Below are 25,978 nucleotides of genomic sequence, written 5' to 3'. Positions count from 1 at the left end.
ACGTGTGAGATCCCTGTGGATGTGTGATGGGTTTGTGAGTGTGTGAGTTGAGAGTGATGAGAAGAGTGAGTTACCCTGGCAGAACGGATGAGACCACTCATCCTGTAGCTGTACTGAGCGGCTGTCCTCTTTTGCAGGGCATTGACACTGACCACCACTGCCACCGCCTCCCAAGCTGGATTGTGATGTGGCTGTCCATCCTGTGGCCAGATAGGGGGTAGAGGACATCATGGCGGGCCTCCATGGTGTCCAAAAGGTGCTTGAGTGATGCATTACTGAAGTGGGGTCTGCAGTCTTTTTTGCCTTTCAGGGCCATCCTGTCTTCCGTGCGGCAGTCCTGGCCTGGAAACATTGAGAGTTGTGTGCGGCTGCACTTTAAATGTGGCACCTGGCATGATGAAGCGGCGAGGTGTTGGTGTGGCGGGCGAATGAGAGCCTGACGTTTTACCTGCCCACTACTGCAATTTGTGCAAATGTGGGACGATTCCGCCCTGAGTCTCCATGCAAAAATCAGCTGACCACATATACTGCTTGCATCCCTCTGGCTGATGATGAGAGCTCCCCGATGTCTCCTCCATACGTCCAATCTCACAGGATGTGGAGCGCACTACCACTGATAGATGGATGGCTGTTGTCCAGATGTGTCAGTGTGTCATTAAGCACATGGTGCTGGTGCAGCACAATGCCAAGTCCCCCATGTCAAGCCCCACCCATCCTGTATTACCAATTGCAAGCCTCAACGTGCTGAGAAGTAAGTTAGACTCACACAGGCAGAGCACAGGAGGAGATCATTGAGCCATTTGCGGCACTACTCACATTAGCAATGCTGGGCCCCAAGGCCACAGACCTCTGTTGTTAGCTCCACCAAGGCTTGCTTTGTTCGGCATGAGGGTCTCTTTATGTTGTCCCTATGATCAGTTCCTCCCACTTTCCTGTGCAGCCAAGAGGAGAACCTGCAGGGAGGCATGACTAAACTGTGGGACCACCTGGTGCCGTTCCTCAGGCATGTTGTTTGCTGCCCCGTGATTCGTTCCTTGGGATCTCTATTGAGCTGGTGGGGGTGAGGGGTCTTTCAGTTGAGCCGAGAGGGGCTGAAGAGTTTTGCATTTTAGCCGAGAGGGTCTTCACCACTGTAGTTATGCCGAGCCTGAGGATTAAGGGAGCACCGCATGCAGGTCTGGCAGCCCTTTAAAGAAAGGACCAGCACCCCTTCTGTCAGGTGATGTGGGAATTGGCGCCTTTCTGCCTGCCCCTTTACCTGATTGGACAGCCCCATGGCTCCATCATGTTAATTGGCCGGCCGCTGTGTGATCGTAGCTGGCTGGCCGTATCCATTCCGATCAGCAACGGCGCCTATTGCCGGGATCCGCTCCTTGGGAATTAAATTTGGTCCTGGTTTGTTGCTTTTAAAAAGCTATTTCACAGAAACTCTGCTTCTCTCACTATTTTCTATGCCTTTTTTCCAGTTAGATTCTGTGGGAATCCAGCTTGCAGACACTTCCAGGGAGATCATTGGCATAATCCCTTGACATGCCCTTTAGAGGATGTACTTCACCCATCTCATTACTTCCCCCTTTCCCCAGAACTCTAACCGTGCAGAGAAGCTGCAGCAGAAATGCCAGTGACAGCCGGAATTGTTGTCTTCTTTGACCCTGGGTAATATTGTCCAAATATTTCAGCTCCAGTAATCTGCTTAAGACAATCACATTGATAGTGTAATGTCCAGAATGAAGAGATTGCAAAAATAAATAATGGAACAAATGTCCGTTATTCAATTCTATTATTTTTAAATGAAAAATGATGTAATATTTCAAATTATTTTTCGGCTTTAATTGCTGGAAGTGTTTTTAATTTAAAAATGATTAAAACATGAGTTAAAACAGGATGCACAAGTTCCAGCATTGCAGCCAACAACATTCCCTTCCAGGACTAAGTTGCCATGAGAACAGGGCCACCTCCGTCCCATGATAGCTTGTACGATAGAACAGCCAATCGCTTCTTGTAATCTTAAAAAGTTGTGAGTCAGAAACCAAATAAATACCTCCTGTGATGAAACATCAGGAGAAAAAAGTAAAAAGAATATTTGGACATTTGGAAGATATGTAAATTATCACAAGAGATGCTTGGCTGCTTCTGTAGGATAAAACATTCACAGTTCTAAGTTAACCCTCTTCTCATCGCAACTTATTCCTGGGAGAGAACCGCTGCTGTGTGCATCACTGACACTTCTGCCGTGGTAGCCTGGTGTTACTTCCTAAATGGCATTTGTGTGGTGCGCTGAAGCGAAAGGCTGGATGCCTGGGATGTGCTGCTGTGTGAGGGAAGCATAGCATTGTTTGTGTTCACTTTTGAGTTTCATGTAATAAAGGAGAACGTGCACATCATTCACGCTATATAATTCATGGAAATTTTATTTAAAAAGAGTACATTTTGTTGTGCTTAATTATTTATCCATCTTATAGATCTTGTGTGGTTATGTAGGGTCAAAGCAGATTGATGTGATGTGATTTTCTATGATGGGTATGGATTAAAAAGTTTGTAATTTATGTGAAGACAGGAGTTAGAGTAATGGCAGTTATAACAGGGGGGATTCTTAAACATATGAGAATACATTGTTGATAAGCTGAGTTTTGATATCTCTTGCAGCTGTCACAGAGGGGTGCTCCAAGCGATGGTTCAGCTGATGTTCAACTCCATGTTCTTCTGCCTCCAACATGGATCTACTCTGAGGAATGTCTATGTTCAGGACTTTGTGGACAATAAAGCTGCAAAGAAGCAAGCTGTAACTATACAAGATTATATATTTTGAAGCAAAGAAATCAAAGTACCTGTTTAGAACATTTGGGTACGGCAACTCTGGTAGAGGCCTATGTTTTGTCATTGAGGTCCTTGCAGACCTTAGAGGGGTCACAATTCATGACAAGGGGTATCGTATACCTTGTCAATCACAAGCCATCCATTCACTTTAATACGCTTCTTGAAGAATTCAAGGACAACAGAATTTCTGAGGAAGAATGCATCACTGAAACTGTCAGCTTCTGAGATTCACATGGAGGATTCTTCAAATGTATTCCCACACCATATGGACATCCAGTGATTGGTACCCCTTTTCATTAAAAAAAAATTGAGGATTCAACTGTGTGCCATCAATTATGACCTGCATTTTGGGCAATCTAGAATTGCAATAAAACTACTGGGCTCTGTCACACTACTGCCTTTCAATACTGGACATCGTATTTTAAATGGGGCCTAATCAAAGTACAAAATGATACAAGGACAAAATGATGTTTTGTTTTAATTTGAATTCTCCTGGCAATGCAACCAAGTACTGTTTTGGTTTGCTTATTGCTTCAAGGTATTGGTCATGAACCTCAAGAAAATTATGTACTCTAACATAATTTTTTCTTTTAGTAGCGCTGCTTATCTGCAGAACTCTACTGGAAGGTGGTCTCCAAACAGATCCACAAGTCTGTTGATGGGAATGTGAACAAAGTCAGGGGTCCATGGATGATGAGGGAGATAGAGAATATGATGAAACAAAAACCAGGGTGTATACAAGTCAGGTGAATTCTTAAGTGAGAACCAGGCCAAATACAAGTTGAGAGAAGTGAAGGGGAAAATAAGACTGGCAAAGAGAGAATATGAGAATTGAATGGCAATTAGCATAAAAAAGAACCCAAAAATCTTCTTCAAGCATGTAAATAGTAAGCAGATATTAAGAGGCAGTGTGATATATTCTTAAAGGCAGAGAGCAAGCCTATAACGCATAATGAGTACTTTGAATCCGTGTTTACTAAGGAAGACAATGCTGACAAAATATCAGTAGAAGTGGAAATGGTAGAGGTAATGGATGGGGTGAAAATTGTTTGGCAGCACATACTGGATATGTTGGTTACAGTGGATAAATTGCCTGGTCTGTGTAGCTTGCATCCCAGATTGCTAAGGGAAGTGAGGCTGGAGATAGTGGAAGGGCTTGCCATAATCTTCCAATCTTCCCTAGTTACAGGGAAGATGCCAGAGGATTGGAGAGTGGCAAATGTGACATCGCTCTTCAAGAAAGGGTGCAAGGACATTCCTAGCAACATCAGACCAGTCAGTTTAACATCAGTGGTGGCTAAGGTTTTAGAAACAATAATCAGGGAAAAAAATTAATTAAGGAGATTTGAAAAGGTTGATCGTGTTTGACTAATCTAATTAATTTTTTGATGAAGTAACAGAGGAGGTTGATGAAGGGACTGAATGGGCTGAATGTCCTTTTATGGCATAATGACTCTCTATGATACTTTTTAATTCACTTTTGCCACTGTAGAGACTTCCCACCAATTCCACATGATTCTAACTTCTACAGTAAACAATTGAGAGTGTACCATATCAAAAAGCTTTCTGAAAATCCAAGCAATGTCTATTGGGCTACCCTCATCCACCAAACTAGTAATTTCTTCAAAAAAAATTAATCAAATTACTAAGGTACAAGCTTCATGGTTGAAATATTGTGCATTTTTTAAAATGTATTTGTTCATGGGATGACGGCATTTCTCGGAAGGCCCCTGTTTATTGCCAATCCCTAATTGAGAAAGCGGTGGTGAACCACTTTCTTTAACTGCTGTAGTCTGTATGGTGTAGGTAAGCACTCAGCGTTGTTAAGGGGAGGATTTTGACTGTGACAATGGAGGAACAACACCATAGGCAGAAATTCCTGCTCAGTGTGCGGGCGTGCGCCCGACATGCTCGAGCGTAAATTGATGCGCGATAATGTCAGCAAGTGTCCCGACATCATCAGGCACTCGTGCAATACTTCGGTTGGTGGGTGCAACGCTTGGGTCCGCAGCGCACCTGTCAACAATTAAGCGGCCTATTAAGGCCCTTAATCAACTAATTGATTGGAATTTTTCACTGCCCATCCAACCGTTAAGTTGGCAGGCAGGTGAAAAGGCCAAGCAGCCTTTGTGTTTTTGGCAAACCTTATCCACGGGCAGGATGAGGTTTCGACCAGTGGTTTTTAAAAAACTTTTTACACTCATATTTAACATGTCCCTGCTCATGTGACAGAGTCACATGAGGGGACATGTTTTCATTATTTTAAAAATCTTTATTTTTATTGATAAAAATCTTCAGCTCCCTGAGGTAGCACTATGCCTCAGGGAGCTTTTACTGTGCGTACCCCCGCGCATGCGTGAACTTCAGCACTCGCGCTCCTCCTGCCCCCACCCCATCAACGCTGAGCACTGCAGGGCGTGTTTCAGTAATTACTGGGTTGGTGAATGAGGGTAGCCCAATAGCCAATTATCAGCCAGCCAGCGTGAAATCACGGTTGGGTCTGATCACGGGCAGCAGTTGGGTTCTCAGCCATTCCTGGGCCCGCCCGCCACACCTGCCCGACGAGGGCAAAATTCTGCCCTATATTTCCGAGTCAGCAAATTCTGCAACTTGGAGGAAAACTTGGAGTTGGTGGTGTTCCCATGCACCTGCTGCCCTTGTCTTTATTGGCATGAGAGGTCGTGGGTTTAGGAGGTGCAGTCAATTAAGCCTTGGTGAGTTGCTACACCATGTAGATGGTTCACACTGCTGCCGTAATGCGTTGTTGGTGGAGGGAATGAATGATTAAGGAGGTGGAAGGGGTGCCAATCAAGTGAGCTGCTTTGTCATTTTATTATTCATTCTTGGGATGTGAATGTCACTGGCAAAGCCAACATTCCTTGACCATCTCCAACTGTCCTCAACAAGGTGGTGGTTGTTAATTCCAATAATTGTATGTTGAAGAAGACTAAGTCTGAAACTTGTATAGGTACACCTACAGTGCTATTAGGGAGGGAGTTCCAGGATTTCCCAGACTATCAACATCCTGGGGCCTACCATTGACCAGAAGCTTACTAGCCATACAAATATATGGCTACAAGAGCAGGACGGAGGCTAGGAATCCTGCGGCGTGTAACTCACCTCCTGACTCCCCAAAGCCTGTTCACCATCTACAAGACACAAGTCAGGAGTGTAATGGAATACTCTCCACTTGCCTGGATGAATGCAGCTCCAACAACACTCAAGAAGCTTGACACCATCCAGGACAAAGCAGCTCTCTTGATTGGCACCACATCCACAAACATTCACTTGCCCCACCACCGATGCACAGTGGCAGCAGTGTGTACCATCTGCAAGATGCACTGTAGGAACTCACCAAGGCGTCTTATACAGCACCTTCCAAACCCACAACCACTACCATCTAGAAGGACAAGGGCAACAGAGAGATGGGAACACCACCACCTGGAAGTTCCCCTCAAAGTTGACTTGGAAGTATGTCGCTGTTCCTTCACTGTCACTGGGTCAAAATCCTGGAACTCACTCCCCAACAGCACTGTAGGGTGTACCTACACCACATGGATTGCAGCGGTTAAAGAAGGCAGCTCACCACCATCTTCTCAAGGGCAATTAGAAATTGGCAATAAATGCTGGACTAGCCAGCGATGCCCACATCCCATGAAGGAATAAAAAAAAACTTGACCCAGGGATGGTGGAGAAATTGCATTATGGTTTCAAGTCAGGATGGTGTGTGGCTTGGAGAGGAACTTGCAGAGCATCTGCTGCCCTTGTCCTTCTAGGTGGCAGAGGTTATCGATTTTGAACGTGCCGTTGAAGGATGCTTGGTGTGTTGCTGCCATGCATCTTGTATATGGTACACACTGCTGCTACTCTGCACTGATGGTGGAGGGAGAGAATGTTTAAGGTGGTGGATGGAATACTGATCAGGCGGGTTGATTGGTTTTGTATGGTGTTGAGCTTCTTATGTTGGCAGTTCTTATGTTCTTATCCTGGCAAGTTGGCAGTATTCCATCACACTCCCACTTGTGGTGGAAAGACTTTGGGGAGTCAGGAGGTGAGTTATTCACCAGAATATTCCCAGTCTCTAACCTTCTCCTAAGCTTACAGTATTTATATGGTTGGTTCAGTAAGTTTCTGAGAAAAGGTAACCCAAGGATGTTGATGGTGGGGATGCTAAAGTCTTGAAAGTCCTGATGATCATTACTTAGCATTTGCCTGGCATGGATGCTACTTAGCATTTATCAACCCAAGCTTGAGTCTTAATTAGAATATATAAACAATCTTGGATGACTGCCAAAGCACCATTGACTAGGTGCCAGCCTTTGGCTTAATGAAATATAGGCTGTAAATAGAGTCCTATACCTCCCATTTAGTTGGTACAGGCATTGGATAAAGATTTTATCAGATTCAGCAATACTTTTGCGGCTACATTTATGAATGTCATCTAGAAAGGATTGCACTGTGGGTTTAAATTTTGACTTGTCTTGTGGCAGCATTAGTCCAGTAATTAGCTATCATAAAGTTATAGGCTAAAGAAAGGATCAAAGCTAAAAATGCTTGGTGTTTTTTAGTGCTAGTGCATAGATTTCAAGGCCCGGATCTTTCCCAGCATAATTGGTAAAATGACACATTGGGACTTCCTCCTAAAACACGTTCAGGCACAAGGAGAAGCCACAGTGATAATAGGCAGGAGAAGTAGCAGAATTCAGTGTAGGGACACAATGGCAATAAATATGTAATTTTCTGCTATTCGATTTGTTTGCACTTTTGTGGGTTCACCCCCTGGGCTTTAGTGAGGTTGCAGCAATCCTCTGCAACAATGGAAAATATTGCTTGAATATAGCACATTGTTTCTCTGACCTTGCCAGGCATCAGAAATAGGGCAGGAGAATTTAAGTGGCTTGTTCCACAATGATCCTCTGATTTCTTCTGTCCTTGGATTTAAAAAATGTGTTATCACCCACTGATCGCCTACCAGTCATGCTGTCACATTGTTGTGGCTGAACAGTGCTGGTACCCTATTTAGGCTGAGAATGAACACATCATAGCTATTCCTAGGTAGCACACATTTACGTGTATATTGAGATTGCTAACATTGCTCACTATATGAGCATTTGTGGAATGAAATCCCTTCCTATTTATGAAGTTGATTGGGCTTTCAGACAGGATCTTTACGTCACATGGATGATGTGAATGGCACCCTGCCCTAGGGATTTCTTTGGAGATCCAGCCATTTGGACAAAGTTGCTGGTATTGTTTCTTTCTCTGCTTTATTGCTGGGTCCATGTGAAACTGAGTAAGCTTGTTCTGATCCGGCCATCCATGACCTGTCTAAATCAAAAATAATGTGCTAACTGTTGTAATGTCAACAGAGGCCACCTAGAAGCATCCAGATGCACAAAGGTTATTTGTTATTTTCACCTTTCCAGTCAAAGACAAGGTTGTGCCATTGGTGGGAAAAGGCTAAAGTCAGGTTCCAATAGCTTTCATGGTAGCAGAGAAAAAGCACAGGCTTCAGGGCCACTGTCCACAGGACAAATCCAGATTGGTCTCTAGATCCTTTGGTTTGGGTGTTGCTGTTCTGTTCCATGTCCTCAATCTCATTCTCCTCAAAGGACAGGAGCAATGAAATCCTCAAAGGGGAAACCATTTTTTCACTGCATACGGCTTTCTCTATATTCCCTTCAAGTTTCATAAATACTTTTAAATGCTCAGAAACTGCAGCTTCAACGTTGTGTAAATGACCTTTAGTCTAACCAATACTGCAGAATTACATGCCTGTGTAATGTTTAAGAGAAACAGATAGCGTAGATAGGGAAAAGCTATTTCCATCAGCTGGGGAGTCTAGGATTGGGGTGGGGATGGGGGGTGGGAGGTGGGGGGTGGGGTGGGGGGGTGCGGGGTGGGGGGTGGGGGGATTGGTTGGGAGGGCGCTGTCTTAAAATTCAATCCCAACTTTTTCAGAATGATATTAGGAAGCATATCTACATGCAAAGAGTGGTAGAAGTTTGGAACCCTCTTCCACAAATAGCAATTGATGCTAGATTAGTTGTTAATACAAAGGCAGGTATGTGGAGTTAGGTCACAGGTCAGCCATGGGACAGAATTTTATGGATGGCGAGGTTTCTTGCCTTGACACCTGAAGAGTTGGTGGAGAACTCTGGCTGCCCGGCAGCCCAATTGGCTGGGGGTGAGATTTCCACCCCTCACTTGGGAAGAAGTCCTGCCTCAGGGAACTGTTGACCAATAGGATTGGTCGGCAGCTCTGTAATCCCAACAGCACCACCAGGAGCGTTGGCCATAGCTTGGATTACAAGCAGTCCCACCAGTCAAACTGAGGACCAGGTAAGTGCGTGGTCTTGCAGTGGCGATGGGAGGCGAGGCCTGGAGCTGGTGGGGAAAGGGAGTTGGGGGTCCTGATGGAAAAATTTATTTTTTCCAAATGGTTGCCCAATGGGACAATGCCACACAACAGACTTGAGAAAAGTTATTGCTCATGGAATAAAAGGGACAGTAGCAACATGGATACAAAATTGGCTGAAAATAGGAAGCAGAGAGTAATGGTCAATGGATATTTTTGGACTGGCGGAAGGTTTGTAGTGGAGTTCCCCAGGGGTCGGTATTGGGGCCCTTGCTTTTCCTGATATATATTAATGATCTAGATCTTTTGTGCAGGGTAAATTAATGTTTGTGGATGATACGAAGCTTGGGAGTGTTGTAAACTGTGAGGAGGGCAGTGTAGAACTTCAAAGGGACATAAACAAGTTGGTGGAGTGGGCAGATGAGTGGCAGGTGGAGTTCAATGTGTAGAAGTGTGAGGTGATGCATTTTGGTAGGAAGAACATGAACAGTCAGTATAAAATAAGGGGTGAAATGTTGAAGTGGGTGCAGATGCAGAAAGACCTGGGCGTATATGTGCATAGATCATTGAAAGTGGCAGGACAGGTGGAGAGAACAGTTAATAAAGCATACAGTATCCTGGGCTTTATTAATAGAGGCATAGAGTACAAGAGCAAGGAGGTTATGCTGAATTTATTATAAAACATTCAGCTGGAGTAGTGTGTACAGTTCCGGGTGCCACACTATAGGAAGGATGTGAATACATTGGAGAGAGTGCAGGAAAGATTTACAAGAATGGTTCTGGGAATGAGAAACTTCAATTGCAAAGATAGATTAGAGAGTTTGGGGCTGTTCTCCTTGGAGAGAAGAAGGCTAAGAGAACATTTGATAGAGAGGTTCAAATTCATGAGGGGGCTGAAGAGTAGATAGGGAGAAGCTGTTCCTACTCGTAAAAGGATCAACAACGAGAGGGCACAGATTTAAAGCAACTTGCAAAAGAAGCAAATGTGACGTGAGAAAAACTTTTTCACACAACGAGTTGTTCGGGTCTGGAATGCACTGCCTGGAAGTGTGGTGGAGGCAAGTTCAATAGAGGTATTCAAGAGGGCATTAGATGATTATTTGAATAGAAACAATGTGTAGGGGTATGGGAAAAAGGCAGGGCAATGGCAATAGGTCATAATGCTCATTTGGAGAGCTGCTGTAGACATGATGGGCCAAATGGCCTCCTTCTATGCTGTTAAAATCATTTGATGGAAAGGCTGGAGGAGAGGGCACAAAGGAGCCCCTGGGGAGGACAGACTTTGGGTGGGGTGCCTGATCTGAAAAGAGGGTCAGCGATGAAGGTGTTCCCCCCCACCACCCCCCCCCCCAGCCCATCCCTTCCTTACCCACCCAAGGCCTGAGCAAGCTGCTCTGTCGGGCTTGCCCCCTGCCCTCCAATCCCTGAACTCCTCTTGCCAACTGAAAAATTGTGGCCAGGTGAGAAGCAGTCCTTAAGTGTTCAATATTTGGCATTGGGGTAAGGGTAAGCCATAGACCTTGTCTGCTCCCAATAAATTGAAGACTGGTCTGGGGCACGTGAGAAGGCCAGTCAGGGAATTTTATAGGCCCCTTCCCCCACCAACCCCATCTGCAAACCAGCTGGCAAGGGATCTAAAATTCTGCCCATGATCTCATTGTATGGCAGAACAGGCTTGAGGGGCTAAATGGCCTTCTCTTGTTCCTATGTTCTTAAGCTCTTTCTGATTGGATCAGCAACACCACCTTTATAGTAATGGTTATTTTCAGCAGCATTAAGTGAACTAGACACTCAAGGAAACTCACTTCTGAAGGGCAGATTAAAATCATAGGAAAAAGGTTATGACAGCCATAGGTAAGGATAAAATTTGGTGGCAGACCATTCTGTCTTATTTTACCTTATTTGCTAGATTGCCTTTATACTGCCTGAGAACAGAATTTTTTAGGCTCAGGTTTACATTTAAATATTTATGTTAAAGCTACTTAATTTGTTTACCTGAAATCAGTGTAATAACAGATACACCTTATGACTTTATTTATTTGAGGATATATACCATACTTTATATTAGAATTATTGGCTTTTATGGATAATTATTGATTCACAAGTTGATATAAATGCTTTAAAGTCCTTTTTAGTAGTTTCCATTGTTTAATGTTAGGCAATTATGCACTGTAGCCATTAAGATTTTGAGATAAGAAAACAAATTATACTGCATTAAATCTGCTAATTAGTAGAGCTAAGAGGTAGATATTCATTCAAACAACCTAATGTTCTGTTATTAAAGTGTTGATGATAAAACAGCTAGGTAACCCAATGAATTAATGCAATGCCCTGTCACTGCTAGAACCAATTTCAAACCTAGTATAGACTGAAGGGATGAAATATCATTTTTAAAGTTTCGAGCGAATGCCTCTTATACAAGAGCAAAATATTGAGGATGCCGCAAATCTGACATTATAACAGAAAATGCTGGCAATATTTAGGTTAGGCAGCTACTGTGGAGAAAGAAGCAGAGTTAATGTTTCAAATCATTAACCTTTGACGGAACTGGAAAAAATTAGAGACATAACCAGTTTAAGCAGGTACAAAGTCAAGGAGAGAAGGGAAGGGGGAAAGAACAAATGGAAGGGTCCGTGATAGGGTGGAAGGCAACAACCACAATAACACACCTTTAACATAATAAAATATCCCAAGATCCTTCACAGGAACATGATGAAGCAAAATGTGAGCATCATAAAAGCAATATTAAGGCAGACGATTAAAAGCTTGGTCAAAGAGGTAGGTTTTAAGGATAGTCTTGAAGGAGGAAAGGGAAGTAGAGAGACAGAGAGGTTTAGGGAGGGAATCCCAAAGTTTATATCCTTGACAATTAAGGTACAACCACCAATGGTGGACCAATTAGATGTTCTCTAAAGGCCAGAATCAGAGGAATGCAGATACCTCGGACTAGGGCTGGAGGAGATTATAAAGGAGAAAGGCCACAGAGGGATTTGAAAACAAGAAATTTTAAAATTAAGGAGTTGCTTAACTGCGAGCCAATATAATGAGTACAGGGATGATGGGTGAACCAGACCTGGTGTGAGTAAGGACAGGGGCAGCAGAGTTTACGAAAGGTAGACTTTGAGAGACTGACCAGGAGTGTGTTAGAATCATCAAGTCTAGGGGTAACAAAAGTGTGATGAAGGTTTCAGCAGCACATTAGCTGAGACAGTGGCGAAGTTACGTGATGTTGGAAATAAGCAGTCTTAGTGATGGCACAGCCATCTGTTTGGAAACTCAATGCAGGGTCAAATATGACACCAAGTTTGCAAACAATCTGATTCAATTGTCAGGGAGAGGGATAGAATTGATAGCTAGGGTATGCAATTTGTACTGGGGACCAAATATTTTTCAATAGATAATTCAAGGAAATTTCTCCTTATCCAGTGCGGGATCTTGTACAAGAAATCTGATCAGTTAGTGACTGTGGAGAAGTCAAGGGAGGTGATGCAGTCAGGTAGAGCTGGTGTTGTCAGCATACATGTGAAAACTGACATGGTGTTTTGAGATGATGTCGCTGAGGGGAAGCATGGCGATGAAAAATAGGTAGGGTCCAATAGGATGAAAAGATTCATGGGGACATCAAAAGTAATAGTGTGGGAGTGGGATAAGAAGCAAGTGATACTCTGACTATGATTTAGATAGATAAGAATGGAATCAGGCAAGTCCAGATGGACGATGGTGAAGAAGCATTGGAGGAAGATGGTGGTCAACAGTGTCATAGCCTGCAGGTAGACCAAGGAGGATTAGGAGGGATGGCTTACCTTTGTCACAGTTACATAGGATGTAATTTGTGACTTTGATAAGAACCGTTTTGGTACTGCAACTGGGTGGAAAACAAATTGTGAGGGTTCGAATGAAAGTAAAATACTGTGGATACTGGAGATCTGAAATAAGAACAGAAAATGCTGGAAAATCTCAGCAGGTGTGGCAACATCCTGAAGATAGAAACAGAGTTAACGTTTTGAGTCCAATACAGCTTCTTCAGATTGTGAGGATTCAAAGTTGGACCTCCGGGAAAGTTGGGCATTGATTTAGGAGGTGAAAAGGAAAGATAGGTTGGAGATGAGGCAGTAGTTTACAAGAACTATGTAAGAGAGTAAATGACAGAAATGATGATGGTGCAAGTCAAAAGGTGGTGATAATGGAAGAAGTGAAGAAATGAAAGATGTGTCTAGAAGAGGTGTAAATGTGAAAAACAGAATCATCGCCAACAACTGCTGTCTGAAAACAAAGAAAAGACAAAAAATGGGGCCAGAGTTTATCTTTTGATTAGGCACTTACAGCCTTCTGGACTCAACATTGGGTTCAACAAATACAGATCTCCAACCTATCTTTCCTTTTCACCTCCTAAATCAATGCCCAACTTTCCCGGAGGTCCAACTTTGAATCCTCACAATCTGAAGAAGCTGTATTGGACTCAAAACGTTAACTCTGTTTCTATCTTCAGGAGTGATGAAGGAAAATATGAACTTTTCAGCAACTAAGGAGCCGAAGTTGTGGGTGGAAGAAAGCCGTCTTTGTGATGGAGCGATGGAGGTAATCAGGTTGTTGGAAGCTCAACTTTGAGTTGAACAGGATGTTGAGAACAGACTGGTTCAGCATGGGCAGCAGAGCGGGAGCGGGAAGCCCGTTTTTTAAACTTAAATGTTTAAAGGGCGGGAAGGAAGGAGGGGGGGTCGCTCTTCGGGGGCTGCCCTTGGACAATCACAGGGCAGCTCCCCCATAGATCAAACCCCCTCTTCCTTCCTACTCGCTCCCTCCCTTAAACCCACTCCCTCCCCACCCCTCTACCTAATCTACCCAAACCCTCCCTCTCCAAGACCCCAGGCTTACGTGTTCTAGTGATCCGTGGACCTTGGCCTTCTTTTCCTCCTGCAGTCCTGGCAGTGGCCACTAATGCTTTACTGGCACTGCTGGGACTGATGAATCTGCTGACCAATCTCATTGGCCAACTGAGGCTGGAAGTCCCACTTGGCCCTCGTTAGTCCAACCTGTAGCTCTTCACGGCTGCCGGGCAGGGCGGTTCGGTGTGGAATATGTTGGCCCCATGTTGATGTGCTTTCTAGGGGGACGTGCTATCCACCATCTACACCCTCCCATATTATTCTGGCCTAAATGTGAACATTTGTTGCACAGGTGTCATTTTGCACATAAAATGGCATCCATAGTGCCAAGAAAATGGGAGTTTGGAAGCTGAATTTTGTGGCCCCAGGTGTCAGGTGAGCAGCCTGACAGCAGAAAGTAGTGGAAAGGTAGAGAGTGAAGAGTTAGATGTAGAAGCTGGCTACACTTCTGGATGATGTTGCCAAGGGACACTAAAAGCAAAAGCCCCAAAAGTCAGACGCTACAAGCAGACAATATAAAAAATGTCAGGTCCCCATCTTTTTTCTCTTCAGTCCCTCCCTATCCCTCAGCTTCACCCTGCTCCTTTCTCCCCTCTTCAACCTCCTCTTCCTCATACTTTGTCCCCTTATCTGCCTGCTCTCCTTTCTCCCGACCCTCTCATCTTCTAAAGTCTGAAAATTTGGAAAATTAATCTCTAACTTCCTGGACTTGGAAAACTGTTCTTGACTGGGCTAAACCCATCAGTCAGGGAACAGATTTTTCAAGTTCTTCAAGCCTAGGAACATTGAAGAACTGAAAGCCAAACAGCTGAAGTTAGCTTTGTGCATGGAATCAGCAGCAGCTTCACAGGATGGCTGAAAGGAGCCTGATGACTGCATTTTGAACACCCTGGGATTAGACACACCAGCTTTCATTTTCTTTAATCATAGTTTATTTCCTCTTTCTTGGCTCCTTCAGGTTTCAGTGGAACTAAATAGATTTCAAAACCAAAGAAAAATTAGTGGCAAATATTGAATAAATGAGCTTAGCTGGTTGACTTATTTCCAGAAGTGAGATGTGAACACAGCCTCAGAACTTTGGTGAGGTCAGTTGAGACCATTTGCTACACTTCTTTTGATGGCTGAAGAAGCTTGATTCTGCAAAGGCAAAGTCCGCCACAAGTGCCACATCTCAAGCTGCCCCTTGCTGGTAGTGCAGGATGATCTCTGCTGGCACCTTGTTTGCAGGCCTGGCATCTGCTCCAGAGCTTCTGAAACCATGGCCAGAATTTTTAGGTTGGCATGCAAGTGCACGCCCAACAGGCCCGAGCGTAAAATGATGCGCGATGATGTCAGGCATGTGTCCCGATGCCATCGTGCACTCACGCAATAATTCATTCGGCGGGCACACACCAGAGTCAGCTTATGGTTGGCGGGCTGGCGAAAAGGCCAAGCAGCCTTTACATTTTTTAGAAAACCTCATCAACGAATGGGATGAGGTTTCCTAAAGCAAACAAACATTAAATAAAAATTTTATTTTGGAATTAAAAACATGTCCCATCTCATGTGGCGGAGTCACTTAAAGGGACATGTTTTATTAAATTTTTACTGCCTTTATTAATTTTTTAAAAAAGCTCTTCAATCTTTCTGAGGCAGCTCCGTGCCGTATGTGAACTGTGCGTTTGGCCCGGCTCTCCCTTCTACCCCTGCCCGCACAGGCAGCGCTCAGCATTGCTGCTCCCGATCCACACAGGGCAGGCTTTAATTGGTCTGCCCACGTGAAATTGCAGCGCAGAGCCAATTGTGGGTGGTGGTCAGCCTCCTGACCCCCTCCGCTGAACTTGCCCAACAAGGGAAATATCCTGGCCCACATGGCATCATGGTACCGAACTCTTGCCCAGACCTGTTGTCACCATTTGCATCGGTCATCAGCTAGAGTTTCCCATGTATTGTGTTTGGAGTGAAGTGTCCTATCCATTTGTTTTCTGGTTGCATGGTGTGAATAGGATTTGGAGACACACACTTGCCCTGCATCTGCATCTCCCTCTTACTCTTGTGGACTGAGTCTAGAGGAAGGGTGGGAGCCCCTAGAGCCCGCCAGTTGCAGGAGTTGCCAGCAGGTACTTGCTTAAAGGGATCATCAGCCACCTATAGGACTCCACTGCAGTGCCTTTGACTCTCCCGAGCCAGATCCACAAGGCAGTGAATACTATTTGACTCATAGCTGGAACCCAGTTAATGGACATCAGGCCATGTGCACATGCCAGTGAGCTTTAGTGTGGAATCTCTGGGGGCCACAGTCCCTCCAAGATCCCTTGCAGTTCAGCCCCGGGCTGTAGGGTATCTTGCTGCCAAAGGTTGCTACGAGGGTGCACTAAAGGGGAATATGGGGATGTAGTGGCTGTGTAAACTATGCAGTTGGCTCCCCCTTTGCAGCTAGCCAGCATCCGTGAATCATATAACTGCACTTAACATATAACATCACCCTGTGGCAAATTACTGGCATACTGAACAAATCAGCTAAGTAATCAAAACGTACCCATATATTTAATATTGAATGGTCATACCTAACAATCAGAGTGTGTACACCAAATTAGTTCAGTACAGGCATTTTATTGGAACAATTAACAAGTTATATACAGTCCACAGAAAGAATAGTCGAATCAAGAATAGCAAAATATGTACTATGAAATTTTATTTTCATATTTCATACAACACCCAGGCCAAAAAGCAAATAAAATACATTCTCATAATTATTCAGCATGTCCATGCAACAGTTTTTATATTGATTCACCTTTTAACTTCTAAACAACAAATTAATGTATTACATGGAAACATTGAAACAATGACATTTATTATTATAAATTACTGAAAACCTTTTGCAAAAAATAACTTGTTGAACATATTCAATCTAAGTAGGGTGCACTCTTTTTGAATCTTTGAAATTGTTGATCATCAACTAAAAGTCATTAAAAAATCTAATAATGTAAGATAAAAGTAAAATATGGTGGATGCTGGAAATCTGAAACAAAAACAGAAAATACTGGAAAAACTCAGCAGGTCTGACAGCATCTGTGGAGAGAGAAACAGAGTTGATGACAGACTCGAAATGTCAACTTTGTTTCTCTCTCCACAGATGCTGTCAAACCTGCTGAGTTTTTCCAGCATTTCCTGATTTTGTTTCTAATATTTGAATAGATATGTTAGACTGATGTAAACCAAAGTATTAACGTAGCTATCAATCTTATTTATGTGATATGATTTTTGGTTGTCAATTTGAAGGATATTTTACTTTGGAATGTAATTTTTATAGGTATTGTACTTAAAGGTAGAATTCTAATGGCAGGTCTGCACAGAGACTTTTTATAACTTAACTGAAACTTTTAATGGGATATTGAAAAATTGAAAAGTTGCAAAATTGAATGTAAAATGAAAGAAACCTTTGACAAAACTTATTATGTAAACTTCAACAAAGTTAAATAAATAATCATAAAATATCAACCTTTTAACAAGATACCAGATAGAAATTTTTACATCAAAATATTATTTGCTGATTAAAATTATCTATCGTATAAACAGGATAAAAGATAATAATCCTGAAATATTTAAGTTTCAAGTACATCAACGGAATCACAAAAGTAATCTCAATGACACTCAAACTACAGTCTGTGTATCTTCTGTTGTCATTTTAACATTCAATAATTATTGACCACTACATTTTTGCACAAAATATTAATCAGCCAAATCTTCATTTTACAATAAATAAGTTGGGGTGTGTGCTTTGCCATATTTGGGTGTTAATTCTTTACACCTTCATTAAACAGATAGTGAGCCGTGAAAATAAAATTTAGTGGTTACCTGTGGACTCTGACAACATATATCCGCAAATCAGGTTCATATTGTCAGCAGATTTATGCTTCATAGGGATAGGTAAATATCTTTATGATTATAGCTTTGTTTTTATTCAAAGAAAACAGAATAAGTGCCTCTGTTAAACAACTCTAAACAAAACCACACAAATGTTCACAAACAATTCCACTTTTAACACTAAATTATACACTATATAGTTTCATATATTCACTGATGGATGTCTATGAGTGAGTAAAGAAATACTCATGGTAATCTGAAGATCTAGAGCAAGTTACTGACATTCAAGCCACGATCAAAGTAATGACCTCAATTCATTTTTTATTAAGTTGCTACATCTAGTTTTCAAGTGAAAAGTGAAAGACTCTCTCCCTTACTTAAGTGAATGAGCATATCTCCTCCAGTTACTCCAATAGCAACCTGGTGTAAATGAATGTTATCAGGTATATGATGCATTACATTAGCAAACATGATATTCAACATGAGTAACAGAACAGGGTCTTTCCAGACAAGCCATAGTGTTCCTCATTGTATTCCTCTAAACTCATTTTGTGTTTCTTTACTTGTCCCATTACCATCACACTTTGCCTTGCATCAGTATCACTTTAGTTACTTGGGGCAGAATTTTACATTCTCTGCCAGCAGATTTGCAGGCAAGGTGGGGGTGAGGTGGGCCTATAAAATTCCTTGGCTGGCCTTCCCACCGGCCTCCCACCTGCCCCACCTCTCCACAATTTTACAGTTGGATCATTCATTCGCCTTTGCCCAGTTGAGGCCCATAAGTGAATGCTTAAGGGCCGTTTCCCATCCAGTCTCAATTCTCAGGCTGGCATGAGGAGTTTGGGGCAGGGGGAAAGCCTGGAAAGTGACTCTGCTCAGGCCTTGGGTGGGAAAGAGTGGGTGACTCCATCAATGGCCTCCTTTCAACTTCTAGTGCACCCCCAGAAGGTCTGCCCTCTGTAGGTGCTTCCATCCCCCGCTCCCCAGCCTCTCCATCAACATCTGATTCCCCTTCTGCACACCCCCACCTTGGGCCTCACCCCTCTCCCTGCCCTGAGACTCCCACACTGATCTGGTCCTGGACTTTGGGACTTAGAGCATGAGAACTGCTTGTAGTTCCTGTCCTGTCCACTGCAGCTTCTGGTGCTGCTAGGTCTAGAAAACTGATTGGCCGGCTGTTCTCTGAGGCAAGACTTTCTCCTGAGAGAGGGACGGAAGTCTCATCTCTAGCAAGTTAACACTCCTCAGTACATTAAATAGCTGTGGGGAAGCCAGTATCAGCAGGGTAGCATTCCTACTGACTCTTCAGGTAGTAGGGCTGGAAACTGCACCATCCTAAAAATATTGACCTTAATCTCTCCTACCTTCCACCTTATCATAGGCCTTCCCTTTTGTTCTTTCCTCACCTTTCCTTGCCCTCTTTACTAGCTTGAAAAATGTTATATCCCTAACATTTTCGAGTTCAGGGACCATTGACCTCTAATGTTTGCTCTATCTGTTTCTCCACAGATACTGCCTGTCCTGTTGAATATTTCCAGAATTTTCTGTTTGTATTCCTTATTTTATTCACAGCTCTTGTGCAATTATCTGGAGAATGCATTCTCTTCAGAACACTATGTTTTTGGGAGGTAGGAGCCAGAGGGCATGCATTATTTTAACCATGTTAATTTCTGATTGTGTCATTGCGGTGCTTTAGTGAATACAGTAAAGTCCCGCCATTCATGGGGGTTACTTTCTCCATGGCGAAATTATGAACGATGAATATGCATTTCAATGGGAGTCAGTCAAATAGATTCCAGCAATTTGAGGGCAGCACTGGTTTGTGCAGTTACTGTACAGCAAATTGTGGTACCTGTGTACAACAGACAGGGGGAGCCTCTGAGCAGTACAAGATGTGTTGACAATTTTAAAAAGAGACAATCCTCATTTAAGAAAAAAATGAATCACCACAAAACTAGCAGACAAAATTGATGAACATTTCAAAATTGAATGGAGCCGTTATTGCTGCTCTGGACTGAGAAATTCTGACATTTCCAGGTTAATCTCTCTGTTCGGCCTGCACTTCAGCTGTAACCATTTCAGGCATCACTTCCCACCCCTGTCGGAAAGGTGCTTAAAAAAAAGGGGATTAAATGTCAATGACCAGGACTAATGGAGGAATCCACTTCCAGAGACTTAGACACTATCAACCTGTTAAACCACATCGATGTCTCTGCTGCGTCATGGCTGCCATCTCCTTAGGGAAAGAGGAGAGAGGGGAAAACAAATGCAGATAAGTGAACAATTGCTCAAGCAAGAGGCGATACAATGTATAAAGGCTTTAGTGCGGGTAGGTGAATACGTAAACAAGGAAGTTGCAAAAGGCAGGACTTTACTGTACATGAGAAAGGTTTGCCAAACTTTCCGATATGAAGTCAGTGGCCTTTTAGCAGCAGTGATTGTGAGGTATACTGTAGAATAAACATCGTTTTATTTGATTTACATGCAGGATGAGGATAGCACGATGACTTTTGAAATAGATCAAATCAACGGAGTATTGAAAAGTTGTAGATTGTAACTAACTGTTTGAAGCGAGTGCAAGTTGGTAACATATGCACAGCAGAAGAGTATTGGATAGAAATAAATCAGAAAGTAGATTTTTCTGTTCAAAATTATATTTTGAGTGGTATACACTTACATGAAGTAGTCAGCTCTTATTAAAACTGTTTTATTGATAAGATATATATCTGAATGGTGAGTGTAGAGGAGACCTATGTGTATCTGATTTTTTACTCTGCAATTCTCTTCATGTATAATATTTCTGCAGTGCAATGTATCACAGAATTTTACGTACTGTGGACGGTCGCGCACCTGAACCGAACGAGTGTGAAATCACATGAGATGACGTTGAGCAAGCGTCCCGATGCCATCGCGCATTTGCACAAGATTTTGCTCGGTGGGCACACGCAAAAATTGGAAGAGTGCCCGCTGACAATCAAGCAGGCAATTAAGCTCATTAATGGCCCAATTGTCAGCAATTTTTTTGTGGCCCGTCCAACCTTACAGTTGGCGGATAGGCCAATCAGCCAGGCAGGCTTTACATTTTTGATGAAGCCTCATCCAATAAAAAGAAATATCTGGGGACTGTTTTTTTTTAATGAGGTATGCTTTCAGGTGCTTGATTGTGCTGCATGGACATTTTTTTCAGCATTTTTGTGCTTTCTTTTATTATTTGGAAGTCTGCAGCTCCCTGAGGCATCTGTCTGCCTTCAGGGAGCTCAGTGGAAGCGCTCACCAGCACCCGTGGTGACATTAATTGGCCAGCCAGCATGAAATCGCAGTTGGGGGCTGATCACAGGTGGAAGCGCATTTTGCGTCCACTTCCAGGTCTGCCAATCACGCACGCCCAACGAACGTAAGATTCAGGCCATTGACTTATCAGCTTTGGCTAGTCAGCTGACACATAAACATTAACATGAGCATGAGCATTATTCTCATTTTCTTGTAGTTTTTAGACCATTTAAAAGAGTTTGGAGCATTTATAGATTTTAATTTACATGGACTCTATCGTGTGAATTTGCCACAGGGCACAAAAAACAATTCAAAACATGTTCAGGCTGAATGTTTAAATGAACCCCCTTCAAGCAAAGAAAACTAGTCAAATTATTTATAAAACAAAAGGAAAATTTATGGCAAAACATGAGCATGTGTATAGATGTGATTGTTTTGCTATAAATTTTCCTTTTGTTTTATGAATAATTTGACTAGTTCCCTTTGCTTGAAGAAAGTTCATTTAAACATTCAGCCTGAACATATTTTGGATTGTTTTTTGTGTCCTGTGGTAACTAGATTGAATTCACACTATAGTGTCCATGTAAATTAAAATCTATAAATGTTCCAAACCTTTTTAAATGGTCTAAAAACTACATGAAAATTAGAATAATTGTGTCAGTCTTTACTTTGACAGTTGTGTTTTTTACCATAAAGGCATTATGAATGGTTACTATTTAATATATAAAAATTACCAACATGCAGGAGCTTAAAAAACTACCTATATAGATATCTGTATCACACGTTTATACATTAGATAAATTCAGGTTATGGAATGCAACAGTGATACACTGACAAAAATTAAAATGTACATTATTAGCAATATCTTATGTATAAGTGTTTCAAGGATCTGGGTGAAACTGTACCATTGACCTTTAACAGGCAAGACATTCCCTTGTCAAATGCTGGTGAGTTAATTTTATGATTGAATAAATTTTCTCTTAAAAGAATATTCTGTTAAGTTTTTTATTCTATTGTTAACTGAAGGTTTCAAAAACATAGATAAACTCATCAGTATAAAAATCCAGTGTATTTTAATTAGCTAGTAAATAATTAGGATATGATCAATTTGAAAGTCATCTTATATATTTGGGGAGAAATTGTTTAATTTCAGAGAGCATTTGGATACATCTGTGTGCATGGCTGAGAGGCCAATATTCTCATACTCCTCTTGGGTTGATTGGTACTTGCAGTGAATTAGCATGTTTAAGTCCTTCTGGAAATTCTTATTGAGAAATCCATAAAAAATGGGATTAATGCAGGTTGATATCATTGCTGTGAGATGACATAGTGTAAATACAAGATTATAGTGGCAGTTCATAAGAACTTCATGATTCCAGTCAAAGACAACATTGAAGATGTTCAATGGCAGCCAGCAGACTGCAAACGCCACTACAATTGAAACCAGCATCATATTTATTCTTTTGCTTTCATTTACCCTACTCTCATTTTCTCTCATTTTATCTACCATACCATTTCTTTTCTTTAGGCATATAAAGATTTTCAGATAACAAACAAATATAAAGCATAGCGGGGCAAAATACTGAACTATGAGGAGACACGTTGTAAAGACAAGTCTATCTATCTCTGATGGCCAGATCTCAATGCATACAAATTTGTCTTTATAGAATTCTGAGTGTGAAGAGACATTTCTGAAAGGGTCATCGGTAAGCAGATGAAATATGATGAATGGAAATGAGATTATTAAAGATAGGAACCAGATCAGTACAATCCCCCAACAGGCATGGGAGACAGCAGGCTTCCAGCCACGCGGATTTACAATTAACTGATGCCTTTCAATAGCAATCAGAACTAAGGAAAATATAGACACAGTAACAGATACACACTGGATAAATGAGTTTGCTTTGCACATGACATCTCCAAATACCCAATAATCCATCAGTGTGTACACAACAGTGAAAGGAATGCACATGACACAGATAAGAACATCAGATACAGAAAGATTTGCAATCAAGATGTTAGTGACATTATGATTTTCTTTCTGCCTTTTTATGATGAATATGAGGCAGAGATTCCCAAAGAGTCCTATTATAGTCACTACACTATATGCAAGAATCAACAGGAACATTGCAGGTGAAGAAGCTTGGCATGAGTCAAAATCTGCAAACTGAGGCCTGGTGCCATTAGGGATGACTTCAGAAATATTTATGCTGTGATTGTACATTGATTCTTCCATTTTACCTGGTTTCATCATTCAATCTATTTACAAATATCTTCATATTAATTTTGAGATTAAGTAATTTTTCACATCTCTAATACTTGCACAAAATAATGACTTTCACTTGTAAATATCCAAGTCTGCTCTCTGGCTCCTATGGATTTATCCTGTGAACAAAAGAACAAACCAAGTTTAATTCACTATGCTTGTGTTGTGTTTTTACAAACTGACACGCACTCAATTTTACAGGTATTCATTTCTTTTGAAACCAGAAGCCTTTTGTAAGCTATCCTTCTCATTGTGTTCTAAGGACCATAATCTTCATGGAGATGCATTTGGGAGAGTGAAGAGTCAAAACAGCTGTCTGACTATTTTTATGGAATGACACAACATTCCATTTTTGATGATTTGCATTGCAAAATTACATTTAATGAATAAAGAAAAATAAGTTAGTTGAATATTTTTAATGAAGATAGTGGTCCCTTGGAATTGAAAACCATTTAAAATATAGATTTCAAACCTTAAGATATTCATTTTCTGCCAAGTGCCGAATAATTCTTCTTGAACATTAGCTTAAAACTGCATTCACAAGAGCTCGCCACATGAACCTATTTGCCAAACATTTTAGTTACAGATACAAATAATAAAAATCACAGTGAAATTGAATCACTTCTGCAATGGCATTGGCATGACCAGAATGACACATGGCACTTTTAATTTTGTAGAGTTCAACCATTCAGCAATTAATTGATATTGCTCGTATCTCATTTGACATTCATTGCATTACAACGATGGAATTGTAAAGTTTGTGGAGGCAAATCAGGGAGCATCCCAAATGGAACAAACAGTGATTCTATTTCTCTTTATATATATACCAGTAATATATCCAGAGATATTTCTCACATCACATTAATTACTCAACTGCCGCCTGCACTCATACAATATGTTATTCTGACTGCTATCATTTCTTGAAAGATACTAGCTGAATTACAGAAAGTACAACACTCACCGTCTGCAGTTGTTTTTTACTATAATGCTGGATAGTAATTGATCAGGCATATGTAAGTGTCATGTGTAAACTTGCAATTAGGCTTCAAGAATACAACCTTCTAGAGTGACTAAAGAGAGCCAACAGCTGTCATAGTTGTACGTAGAATCTAAATAGATAAACTTAGCTCACAGCACTATGGCTGATTTATTTTAAGAGTACAGTTTCAAAACAACTGATACCAGAGTTGCCTAAAATTTAGTAGCAAGCTAACTTTTGCCTTAATGCTGCTCAGATTTCATATGTGGCGGTGACAGTAGAATACAAGGTTAGAAACATACACACATACATGAACAAACAATAAAAGCTGCCTATTTGTCATTAATGATGTTAGTATCTCCACAGCAGTGGTGTGGAGTATGCAGCAAGTCAGATCACATGGGCCAGAATCTTCGGGTTGGCATGCGGGGACAGGCCCTGTTTGCCGACTCATAAAATGACGTGCGGTGATGTCGGGCATGAGTCCCAACATCACTGCGTGTCATTCTGATTTTCAGTTCAGCGGGCGCGCAACCAAGTCAGCTGTGCGCCCACTGAACTGTCAAAGGTCTATTAAGGCCATTTAACTATCAATTAAAATACTTAACAGAGCTGCCCATCCAACCTTAAGGTTGGCGGGCAGGCGAAGAGCCTTGGCGGCCTTTGCATTTATCATGAAACCTCATCCACAGGCGGGATGAGGTTTCGTGAAGCATTTATAAATTGAATAAAACTTTATATTACAGCTCATTGACATGTCCCAGCTCATGTGACACTGTCACATGAGGGGACATATCTTAAAAAAATTTTTTCTTTACTAAAATTTTTGACAATCAAACTAATCTCCCTGAGGCAGCTCTGTGCCTCAGGGAGATTTCTGCGCTCTTTCACACGCATGCACGAAAGAGCGCAGGCCCCAAATCAGCCTACTCCCCCCATCCACACAGTGCTTCCGGGTGTGCATTATGCTGGGCGCACCTTAATTGGCCTGCCCACATAAAATGGTGGCGTGCCCACTCCCACTCAGCAACCCCCCTCTACTACCCCCCCCCCCCCCCCCAGCCAGATGCAGAGAAAATTCTCCCAATGAAGTTTCAAATGCTCACTGGTTTGGCTGTTGCCATTCGGCTGTTCTTGCATCTCCCATTTCTCATCTCTTTCACGTTCTGTCCAGAATTCTCTTCTGCTTATTTAGTCTCCTTGGAAGGAAGCAGCTGGCGGTTGTCCAGTTGCATCCTCCACCAGATGCCCATAAAATGGATCAGCCCGTAAAATGGTTCAGCAGCATTGGAAAAAGATGGCAGTGAGCCAATCATCTATAGATCCTCCTGAACCATGCAGCCCATCTCTTCTCCAAGTCATACTGAGTATTTAGGGTTACTTCCACTTGGTTGAAAATCAGCATTTGGGAAGAGATTGATTGAACATGCAAATCATGTCACCCCATTCACTTTACCCACTTCTACCTGAGATACTTATTCACCACATCTGCTCAGAGCTTATTGAGGAAAGGTAAAGGTTTTATGGAATTTTGCTTATTTGTTTTCGCAGTCAAA

General features: G+C 42.1%; 1 protein-coding gene across 1 annotated transcript; it reads right to left on the bottom strand.

Annotated features, from left to right (window-relative positions):
- Window positions 1–22,297: 22,297 nt before the first annotated feature.
- Window positions 22,298–23,413, bottom strand: LOC121281343 (neuropeptide Y receptor type 6-like). Its single transcript, XM_041194253.1, has one exon. The coding sequence runs from the start codon at window positions 23,411–23,413 to the stop codon at window positions 22,298–22,300; it is 1,116 nt and encodes a 371-aa protein (XP_041050187.1).
- Window positions 23,414–25,978: the final 2,565 nt, after the last annotated feature.

Source organism: Carcharodon carcharias, chromosome 8 (genome assembly GCF_017639515.1).
Source record: "Carcharodon carcharias isolate sCarCar2 chromosome 8, sCarCar2.pri, whole genome shotgun sequence".
NCBI classification, from domain to species: domain Eukaryota; kingdom Metazoa; phylum Chordata; class Chondrichthyes; order Lamniformes; family Lamnidae; genus Carcharodon; species Carcharodon carcharias.
Note: the sequence above shows the minus strand (reverse complement) of the source record. Positions and strands in the feature narration are given on the sequence as shown.

Bases quoted from the DNA above. Each gene is read 5' to 3' on its own strand.
- LOC121281343 (XM_041194253.1), bottom strand. From the start codon at position 23,413: ATGGAAGAATCAATGTACAATCACAGCATAAATATTTCTGAAGTCATC.